This window comes from Populus nigra, chromosome 12, assembly GCF_951802175.1.
Source record: "Populus nigra chromosome 12, ddPopNigr1.1, whole genome shotgun sequence".
Lineage (NCBI taxonomy): Eukaryota > Viridiplantae > Streptophyta > Magnoliopsida > Malpighiales > Salicaceae > Populus > Populus nigra.
The window spans coordinates 13,949,275-13,960,740 of NC_084863.1; the positions used below are offsets into that span (position 1 = coordinate 13,949,275).

General features: G+C 33.8%; 2 protein-coding genes across 3 annotated transcripts; both read left to right on the forward strand.

Moving 5' to 3' along the window:
* Positions 1-2,382: 2,382 nt before the first annotated feature.
* LOC133669727 (mannan endo-1,4-beta-mannosidase 2-like) lies at positions 2,383-7,555 on the forward strand. The gene is made up of 5 exons (XM_062089969.1): positions 2,383-3,677; positions 4,552-4,749; positions 5,757-5,879; positions 6,351-6,562; positions 6,815-7,555. Exons 1-5 carry the CDS (start codon positions 3,309-3,311, stop codon positions 7,218-7,220), a joined length of 1,308 nt encoding a protein of 435 aa, XP_061945953.1. The 5' UTR covers positions 2,383-3,308; the 3' UTR covers positions 7,221-7,555.
* A 1,281-nt stretch (positions 7,556-8,836) lies between these two features.
* Positions 8,837-10,877, forward strand: LOC133670146 (uncharacterized). 2 transcript variants are annotated; one of them, XM_062090638.1, is made up of 6 exons: positions 8,837-9,140; positions 9,227-9,456; positions 9,642-9,836; positions 9,960-10,091; positions 10,178-10,363; positions 10,450-10,877. In XM_062090638.1, the coding sequence occupies exons 2-6, from the start codon at positions 9,241-9,243 to the stop codon at positions 10,630-10,632; spliced, it is 912 nt and encodes a 303-aa protein (XP_061946622.1). In that variant the 5' UTR covers positions 8,837-9,140; positions 9,227-9,240; the 3' UTR covers positions 10,633-10,877. The 2 variants fall into 2 exon arrangements, with proteins under 2 accessions (XP_061946622.1, XP_061946620.1); XM_062090636.1 differs by having other exon boundaries at positions 8,839-9,140; positions 9,223-9,456.
* Positions 10,878-11,466: the final 589 nt, after the last annotated feature.

Genomic DNA, 11,466 nt, shown 5'->3' on the forward strand with positions numbered 1-11,466 from the left:
TTATGGGTCGGACAAGTCGATTCAGATAAATTTTTAAATATCAAAACCATGCTACTTTAACTTTTTTTAATAAAAAAATTTTGATTTAAGTGAATTGATTCATCAAGTCAGATACTTACACATAATCAATTTTAAATTGATATTTTTTTACACTCATTCCAAGTAAAAAACAAGTCGGTTAAATTTTAAAATAATTTGTTAGACTGGATTTAATAACAATGTTAAATAAACAAATGAGCATCGATGACAATCTCAAGAGATTTAAATATTGTTAGAAAAGTTGATTTAAAAATCCCACACTTGCATTAATATATTGTATGGTGATGATATGATGATCATGAAGAAGAGAATTATACCTATCTTGGGGAGAGATTGAAACTTCTCCAATGGGCAACATATATAGATAGCATCTATTTATTTGTCATTATACTCCATCTAGGCAGGCATATGGTATAATGTCTTTCATGATGGAATAAGAAGATATGAACATGTAAGAGTTCGCCTCGTCAATCAATGAATTGTATACTTTACATCTTTCCCTATTCTCTTATACCTTTTGCTAAAATTTGACCAAAATTGTTTGATCTTGAAGTTTTTTTTTTTTTTTTTGAATTCATGCAAAATGGAGTGCCTCCATTCTTTCTAGTTATCATACCTGATATTTACTTATGATTTTGTTTATATAGTGTGAAAAATAATTTCTTGAAAATTAAAATATAAAATTTTTTTTATACTTGTCCGTCATTAGAAGAGTCTGTATACTAAAAATAATTTGACTTAATTTTTAGAAAAGTGTTTTCTATTTACTTTGAGTGAAAAATACTTTTTAAAGAGTTGTGAAAAAATAAAAAATATCTTGTTATTTGTTAATTATATCAAATTTGGTTCTTAATCTTTTGATTGCTGTGTATTTTGTTTTGAGTTTTTTTTCTTCAATTTCATTTCTTAAAACTTGATTTAATTTGATTTTTATATCAACTTTGGTTATTATTCTTTTGATTGTTATTTATTTTTATCTTATTCTTTTTTTAATTGAAAAATTTTATCCATCATATTTGGTCCATATTCTTTTTATTGCTATTTATTTTATTTGAAATAATTTATGAAATTGATTTTTTTTAATTTCATCATCTTTTTAATTTTTTATCTAACAGATTTAGTCTTTATTTTTTTAAATTATTACTTGTTTTATTTGAAATAATTTATGATATTAGATTTTTTTGCATCATCTTTTAATTTTTTTTATTTGTCAAATTCAGTCCCTATTCTTTTAATAAACTTGAAAGAAAATATTAATAAATTATTTTTCTACCCATTTTTCATAATATAGCCAAATAATAAAAAAGATTTTCTTATTTATTTTTTTATGATATTACTAAATATCATAAAATAATATACTTTCTATTAATTTACTTTTCATAAAAAATAGATTTTATCTTAATTTACAAATAAACTAGTTTAAATCTATCTCTTATTATCTAACAAATAAAATATAAAGGACTGGATGCACTAAATCGTTTTAATCAATTTTTTTTTATCCAGGATAAGAGATATTTTCTAATCAACTTGTACATCAATACTATGATACAAAACTCTCTTTTATTTGAAAAACAGAAAAATAAAATAAAATAAAATAAAATAAAATAAAATAATGCCAACTGTTGAAGTTCTATTTACCGAAGAAGAAGAGTTACTCCTTTTAACGGTGGAGGCTGCCGACAGTGTGTTTACTGTAATCAAACCTGCTATTACAACAGATTAGTGCTACTGTACAAGTAACCCTACCCCCAATATAAATTATATCTTTAATTATTAATTAATAATTTAAAATATTAGGTTAAATTATTTTTTAAATAATATTATAATTTTATTGATCAAATCATCACGAATTTAAATATTATTATTATCATTTTATCTTATAAAAATTAAATACATACAAAAATTTATATTTTACTTTGAATTATATATTAAATATTAACTCATATATTTTTTAAACTTTGAAAGATATATTGAATAATAATATAAATTATATATAAGGGTTGATAAAAAGTTTAAAATTATGAGTTGGGATGATTTTTTTATGAGGGAATATTAAATGCTATTTAAAATTATTACCATATTACTTATGTACTTGCTAATGTCCCACTTAAGAATTTAGATAAATGTTAATAATCAAGAGCAAGAATTAGTAAATGATTTGTAACTTCAGTATTTTCACTATTATAATACTTTAATTGTTTTCCGATTATATGCTGATGCGGTGTGAATATAAAGGCCAATGTTTCAGACAAATTGTTCTCGCTTTACTGTCAATGGAGATTTTATAAGGAAGTAATTAAATAATTTGCCTGATTGACCAGCAGCAAGAAAAGGGAAAAAAAGGAAGGTGAAACTCTGGGGCATAAAGCCAAGGGTCCATGCCAAAATCGTCAGGCTCACATGGCTAGCAGTTTCCAAGATCCAACAACTCCCTAACCAGTCCCTGAAAGCATTGTCTGCTACATGAGCAAACTTGTATGCGAAAAAAAGAAAGGAAGGGCAGAAAAGACTGGTATCGAATCTAAGAAAAGCCATGAGAGATCACATGAGGATGAGGTGTAAGAGGAGTTTCCCATTTTCTCTCCTTTGTTAAATTTAGAATTATTTTGGTGGGGAGAGAGAGGGAGTAGCACAATCAGATATATGGCCCATTGGTGTTGAATTGGGTTGGAAACAAACTTGTCCAGAAGAATATTGAATTTGAAGAAACAGAGAAATCTTTTCAAGTCTTGTAGATCTGTTTTTAGTTTTTACTCAACAGGTTGATGCCAACATTCCACCACGCACCCACCATCATTACCTCAATTCTCTACTTCTTTCTCTCTTTTTATCCTCGACGGTCTTCAATGGTGGTGACTTATTAGGTGTGCTGTCTTTTGTTTCCATTGCTTTCTTCGCCTTCATGTCTCTTTGAAAGTTTGAATCTTTCTTCATTTCTTGAAACAAATACCCTGTCTTTATCACTTTCACCATATAAAAGCCTCAAACATTAATACAAGACAGCAACATACGAATCATTCTCTCATTTGGGTTTTTGATAAGTTTTGGGTGGTATCAAGTACTGTTTATAGATACCCTTTGAAAGAGTGATCTGGGAGTCCTAGAAATTCGCTACTGCAGGCATTTCTGGTTAAATCTTAGTCTAAGGTAGTGTTTGGGTGTCCAAAGTTGTGGGAATTCTTGATATAGAGGCAAAAGGGTATCCAACTTTCCTTTCAATTTGTGCAATTTTGGTCCTTTATCAATTTTAGGTCATATATAGCATCATTATGCAGAAAATGGTAGCAGGAAATGGGCTACTTTACCCGATTTTAGGTTTTGCATCATGTGTGGCTTTCATTTACATGTCTTTTGGTGACTTTATACTCACCAACCATCAAGAACACAGGGAGCTAAGTTTTGTGGAGAGAAATGGGACTCAGTTTATGGTGGATGGCAGGGCTTTTTACATTAACGGATGGAATTCTTATTGGTTGATGGATCATTCTGTCGATGAAGATAGGAAACCTAGAGTTAGTGCAATGCTGGAAGCTGGTGCCAAGATGGGTCTCACTGTTTGCAGAACTTGGGCATTCAATGATGGTGGCTACAACGCACTCCAGGTCTCCCCTGGTAGATTCGATGAGCGGGTCTTAAGGGTATGGCATTTGCTTTATTCATTCTAGTTGTAGTTTAATTTTGCTCTGATGAATTGCCTGAATAAATTGCTGGAAAATTATGGACATGGTTGCTGTATAAACTTCACCTTACCACCCAGGCAATTTTGCCTGATAGTCATTCTGAGTTTTCATGCCTCTATCTACTGCTGTTTAAAAGTTTAGCTTTATTTAATACTGTAATGAAACAAATGAATTAGTTGTAATCAAGTAATTGTATGTGAAACAACAACCAAGCCTTGATCCTAAACTAGTCGGGTCGATTTTATGGATCCACAGATACACCATTAACACTGATGCATGCACGCAATTAATTGGGCCTGTCTGTTACTGTGTTTTAATTGAGGAAACGTGAGAAGAAAAAACTTTAAAGTTTCCTTGAACTGTAAATGAGAAGAACACAAGGGCCATAGAGAATAAAAACAAAGGAAACAGGTATATCATTTCAATGCCCTATACTTTTAGTGCCTCCAATTTTGTCCTCTTCTTAAATTTATCAGAAAGAAAAAACTTTAAAGTTTGTGCATTAAATGATTTTGATTCTATAATTTCTTAGTCATTTTCTTTATTTTGCATCGTCAATTGTTGTTCCATCCCTCAGTTTGAAAATATATTTATGACCAAAAGTCTGCCTTCTCCACACATAAACTTTCAATGAAGAAATAATTTAGGCTAAAAAAGGTTAAGTCTTTAAAGAATTTTCTCTCTTCATGTTTATATTGAAATGCGTTGGAGTTTTTCATGGCATTAACTCATTGAAAATGTCCAAAGCTGAGAAGGCATTTTACTGATTTCGTTGTTATCAAGATCAATAATGATACTACCAGCATTATTTTAATGACTGAGATTTTGGCAGGCTTTGGATTATGTTATTGCAGAAGCCAGGCAACATGGAGTCAGACTACTACTTAGTTTAGTCAACAACTTAAAGGCATATGGTGGAAAGACTCAGTATGTGAATTGGGCATGGGAGGAAGGCATTGGTTTGAGCTCGTCAAATGATTCTTTCTTCTTTGATCCATCCATCAAAAGATATTTCAAGCATTATGTAAAGGTACTTATTTATTTTGCTAGCTACCGTGAAATAATTATAGAGCCAAATTGGGACTGCTCTTGAGTTCTCCTTTTATGTTATCAAGGATGTGTCATAACATATCATCGGCACAGTTGAGTCTCTTTCCAAGTTTTGTTGAAAAGGAAAATTTCCTTCTCATTCATGTTGGTAGTTAGTACCCTGACTTTTTAGTGTGCCCCTAAAATGGAAGCAGATAGATGCTAGACATATTTGCATTAGCAGGAGCCATTTAGTTTATAATAAACACGAGGTCCAACTATTCACAATTCTAGCTTCTGTTAGTTATCCTTCTTTTACAGAAATAAGCCATGCCACCACATACCTTAAACTTGTTGTGAAATTTGTTGAGTGTAACTAATTGCCAACGGTGGCTGCACTGCACATCCTAATCTAGAATGGGTCGCAAATGCCCTCAGCAATCATTCATGGACTTAGGAAAAGTTATGCTCTGTCGAAGATTATTTACTGGGACTTCATCTGATGATAGATAGCATGAGTAAATGAAAGAAATTTCTTATGTCATTTTTTGCAAGTTATTAACTATTTATCCTTCATCTCCTCGTGTTCCTTAAGATGAAGTTTTTATTGTATTTACATGCTTAAAACCATGATTGTTTTCCTTGTAAGAACTATTTAGCTGTTAGATATAGGATAGTATGTTTTGGTGTTTGTATTTTTCTTGTCAGGTATACTGGAACTATTAGGATGTACAACTAGCAGCACTTCTTTTACCCAGATCTTCCTATATTTGATAACAAGTTCTTTAAAATTTTGTATAACAATTCCTGATTTTCATTGCATTGGACCTAAACTATATGGTTGGAAGTTCATGAAAGCAAAAGACATTTCTTTTAAGAATCAATTTCATGCCTGCTTATCTTGCAAGGCATTGTGGGAACTTGTTAAGTTATAATTCTATAGCACTTGGAACTATTTTGTTTCATTAGGAATTTTTTTATCGTTTCTAAAATAAATCCTTTTTCCAGACTTTGTTGACCAGGAAAAACACCATCACAGGGATTGAATATAGGAATGATCCTACCATATTTGCATGGGAGTTGATGAATGAGCCCCGTTGCATGTCTGATCCTTCAGGTGACACTCTTCAAGTAAGTTGTGAACTCTTTTCCCTTTTTATTTTCTTACAAACATCAAGTACTTCCAAACTTAAAGCTGGCTTTCAAATAAAATCATTAATTTCCTGGACTTTGGGCTTCATCTCAAACTTTCTCAAACTTGGTTGCTGTAATAGCAACTGTAATACTTTTTCTGTGAAATTCTCATGAATAGGTGCGCTAGATTACTGAAAATATGTTCTAAACTCTCTTTCATGACTTACATTTTTTTGACAACATCTACACGTTATTGCAACTGATCGGAGGAAGCAAATGTATGTAGATGAACCAAACTATTTAGCTTCAAGCTTAGTTAAGTTGGAAACTGCCATAACCAAACCTTAATTCTGCCTTTGCTTGCTTTTGTGTGCTTAGAGAACAGACTAAGAAGAGGGAGAGAATTTTTCCCCTTCAAATGATTGATTATTATGTGAGTATGCATTAACTCATGGTATCGAATTGCAGGATTGGATAGAAGAAATGTCAGCTTTCGTGAAAACAATTGACAAGAACCATCTTCTAACAGTGGGCCTGGAAGGTTTTTATGGTCCTAAAAATCCCAAAAGGTTAACTGTGAACCCAGAATCTTGGGCATCAAGCCTTGGATCTGATTTTGTTCGCAACTCCAAAGCGCCTGCCATTGACTTTGCCTCTGTTCATATATACCCTGATCATTGGTAAGTGATGCATGTTTACTTAGCTCTATTGTAATTTGCTCAAGTCAGTAAAGAAAAAAATAAAACCTGATGTTATTAACTAGCCATTATGTTTTTGTCTTTTTGTTATTTGGTTTGTGTGATGCATTTTGTGAAACACTGAGAAGCCATGTTCCAGTTCTGCTGGGATACCCTTAATAGCTTTAAATGGTTGCCTTGTCCTTTCATGCTTGTACATCTGACTTGTAACCAATTTATCCTTTACATTGGTAGGTTTCCTCATCAAGAATTTGAAGATAAACTGAAATACGTCTCCAAGTGGATGCTTTCACACATTGAAGATGGTCACTATGAGCTAAATAAACCTGTCTTCTTCACTGAATTTGGTTTGTCCAACCTGAACAAGGACTTCCAGCCATCTCAACGGGATCGATTTTACAAAACCATTTTTGACATCATATATAAATCTTCAAAGAGAAAGCGGGCTGGGGCAGGTGCTTTGATCTGGCAGTTGTTTGTTGAAGGAATGGACGATTTTAATGATGATTTTGGGATTGTTCCATGGGAAAGGGAATCAACATACAGAATACTGACTGATCAATCATGTAGATTGGCCAGAATCCATGGAATTTCTCCACAAAATAAATATTTAAAAGAATTGTGTTTGCAGAGGCAGTGAAATTTTATGGTTCAATTTCTTTGGGGGGGTATGAGTTCTCATTTGTGGTTTGGGATTGCTCCAGCAAGGGATTCAGGTCACAGGTTTTGTACCATATTCTTCTCAATTATACACAAGTTATGAAAGCAGGTAGATGAATTAGATAATATATAGCATTATAGAGATTGCAGAGACTGCTGTAAAATCTTATGCTTTTCACATAAGAGGCTTATGATTTGATGCCTCAAAAAGGAGGTTAGGTTTAGGAATTTATCTGCTTGTAATCAAAAGTGTGTTAGTTCATGGATTGTACAATTTGAAGCTCAAAAGGGCAAATTAAATCCTTACCTATCTAATGATTTTCTTTCGACTTTGCCACAAAAAAATTGTCTTGTCATTTTACCCCGTCATTAGCATGGACTCCATTCCCATGAGCTGGCAGTTCAATTCCGTTGAGCAAGGCTACAATTTTTTAGGGTTTCGCAAAACACACGAATTCAGAGAATACATCTCTTCTACATATTATAATCTCAACAATCCCCAGGTATTTCTGCTGGCACCGCTTGGCGCAGTACATTGTGCAGCTAGTAATTCATTGTCCAGTCTGGTGCATGCAGTAAACCTAGCTTGACAAGCATCTGTTTAAGAAGTCCTGTAACAACAAAATGAAAGTATGAAATCTGTTGTCCGCCTACTTCTGTGTACAATTTGAAGATGAGCTTAGACAGCTGCAATTTGCAAGAGGTTACATTTAAAGTCTGCATTTGCCAAAACATGCAGTAACGCAGGAACATGATATGCAAGGCATGTCCAATTTGCCACATTCTTCAACTAATTGAATTCTTCCCAAGTAGGGTTTTGAAATGATGTTCCCATAATTGGGAGTTACTCTTGCAAGCTAAAAACGTCAACTGCATTGATCAACTAGTTTGTTGGAAACATGGTCAGGTGTTTCCTCAAAAGTTAGCAAAAAAAAGAAGAAGAAAAGGAGCTGATTGGCTAAGTTTTACAGTGTTGGTACTTGTCAGCCCTGCAAAAAAATAAGCAAATGTAAACATATTGATTTTTCTGTTTCAAATGAGGTTTTACAGTAGCAGAAAAAATTAATGCAGCCACTTCTGTAAAAGACAAGAAAGTCTGCAAGGAAACTTTATATATGTTCCAAATCTTGTTTTGGTTGGGAAAATCTTCTACAAGGCAAAATATAATGGTTGAGAATTTTTATTGTTTCGTTTATGTCAATGTCGTTTCCTTTATGGTTGTTATTGTAAGGTCCATGTATGGTTTTTTGGCTACAGCAAGAGCGTTTGGTGCCACCTCAAGCTGTTGAAGAACCACACACACTCAAATGAGAAAATTACGAGGCAGTTTAAGAGGGCTTTAGCTTAAGTCTTTATCATTTGATCATTAAAGTTTTAATACTACGTTAAATTACTCTTTGACGGTATTGCCTCAAGTGGGCATGCTTAATTTTAAATCATTGCTTGTTTTCTCCTCTGATTTGTTTCATTTTGTTTTGGGACAAACAAAATGTCCATATCAAATGGGATTTCCCTGTTTTTTTCAAAATCTTACATGATTTATAAGCAAAAATGTCCTTCCCCGTTGACCTGCTCTGTGAAAACAAGTACATTCATTCGAAACCTCCATATGATTCTCTAATGGGCCATTTGCTAATATTTTTCTCATTGTTGACCATGCTAATCCCACCATTAAGAATGACATCTGAACAATAATAAGAAGAAAAAACCCCTCTCTATTTCACAAAGTCAGACTTTCTTGGCTTGGGGAGCAAGTACTGAATTGGTGACAGACAGGCAAGCAATTATCGGAGATGCTAGTTTGGATCAACTCTTTGTATGTTATATAGTTAAGGTTATAAATCAGGGTTGCAGTCATATTTCAGCTCACCGGAACTGTTTGGTTATCCAGTTGCTTGAGGTAAGAATCTTGAATCCTATTTGGCTGTCAAATATTTGAAGTCTCGAGTTAAGACTATTAAGAATTTCTTTGTTTGTGATAGCCAGCAGAAGTTGAAGCTATGGATGTCTCGGGAGGGAATTTTACGACAACTTCTCTGGTGACTGAAGGTGAGTTAGCCACGGATCCCATAAATGGCAATGCAAATGACCAACCCTATATTGTCAAGCCATGTGAAGATCCAGATTCAAGATTCAGAATAGAAGAGGCTGAGATCCTGATAAAAAGTCTAAATGAGAGAAGGCTCGAGGTGCACAAAAACATAGCCGAAAGAAGGGTATGTGGCATTACGATTTGGAATCATTACAATGATAGGAAAAGCGTGGTAGATTTACCAACTAAAATGCTAACTATCCTAAAGAATGGTAGCTAATGATATATATCAATAGCCAGTATGATGTCATAAAACAGCAAGACTTCTGTTGAAAGATCTGATATTACTAATTTTTCTTGCAATAACAGTCGGATCGAGAAGACATAATCTCAAGGTTGAGAATCCTACATGAAAGAGAAAAGAGATTGAAAGACGGCGTGGTTTCGAGGAAGAAACAGCAGGGACGTTTACAGGCAGCTCTAGACAAGCTGAGTTTCACAAACAGCGCGTACCAGGATCGAGAGATAAATTCATGCTTAGTTGCTGATGACATCAATTGTCGTGTAAGAATGAATAGCATGTTTAGAGTTCAATTAGTCAAAGCCATTTTGGCTCCGTAACATCTTGACTATAGTTCTTCTCCACTTACCATGCTCTTTCTAACTGACCTATGAAACTGAGTTCAGAACCTGAATTTCAAACTGCTACATGGAAGCAAGAATCTGGCTGCAGAGAAAAAACTTCTGAGAGAGATCAAGGCAAGTGAGAAGGATAAGATTGTCAGTTTGTGGTCGTCACTGAAAGAGATCGATAGTTCTGTAAGTTGAAATACTGAATCTGTTTTCTTATTCTTTTAATATGTTCACTGTTATGTAGACCTAAATTTACTCACTGTTTGTGTTAGATTTATCCATTGAATTACCAATTGCTATACGGTTGCTACAATGCCAGCACAGTCGGAGATGAGAGTATACTGAAAGAGATTCAACATCTTGAAATCGCTAAGGAGAAAGCTATTGCTAATGCTACTGTCAAGGGAAAGATATGGAATTCACTAGGTCCAAAAAAAGCCTTGCAAGAGGAAATCAAAGTGAGTTTAAATAACAAGATAAAAATCAACTTTATATTTCTTCATCCACCTTACCACCTACCAATGATACATTTTTCTTCTTCTAGTTTCATGCTAAGGAACTGGTGGATTTAAGGAAGCAACATTTGTTTTTGAAAGCTAGCATTAAGAAACTTGAGAAAAAATTGCCGGCAGTAGAAAAACGTATAATCTCCTTAGAGCGACAACTGGCACATCTGCGCAGGCAAAAGGATGAAGCATACGAACACCTGATAAATCATGCAGATTGAGCAGAATCCAGGGAATCACTCGACAAAATCAGTATTTGAAATAATTGTGTTTGCAAAGGCAGTGAGATTTAGTAGTTCTTTTCTTTCTTTCTTTCTTTGTGGGGGTTATGTTTTCTCATTTGTGGTGTGGGATTGCTCGAGGATAGGGTTCAGGTCACAGGCTTTGTACCATATTCTTCTCAACTATATACAAGTTATGAAAGCAGGTTGATGAATAATATAGCATTGCAGAGATTTCTGTAAAATCTTATGCTTTTCAAATGAGAGATTTGATGCCTCAAAATGCAGATTAGATTCAGGAATTTTATACACACACACCTGTAATCACAAGTGTGAAATTTTCAGGATTGAACAATTCACATAAGAGGGCAAAACAAGTTAAGAAAGAATTGCGGGCCTGTTAAGGACTAGGCTTAACAAAGTGATTCTTGATAGAAAGAAAGATTTAGGGAGAGATAGAAGAAATTGAGAGAAAGAGAGAAAAGGGATTCTGCAGAATTTCTACAAAATAGACTGTACTGATTGCAGTGATAATTAACTCCTGAAAGTTCTCATAGTAAAGTCCCTTCTAAAGGTTGTTCCGTCATTGCAAGCATAGCCCTAATCTTGCAGTATTCTCTAGGAGGTGGCTGGGATTTTGTTAGACTGGATTTATAGAAATGCTGGCACCTAGCTATGCTAACAAGTACAAACTTGATCAATATGGTTGAGGATGATGCTGAGGAAGAAAGCTTTATCATGCTTGCAAGGCTGATGAGAAATTTTAAGCATTTAATCTCAAGGCTCTTGGTTAACATCTAATCATTGCTTTATGTTAGATCAGCTTGCGCTTTG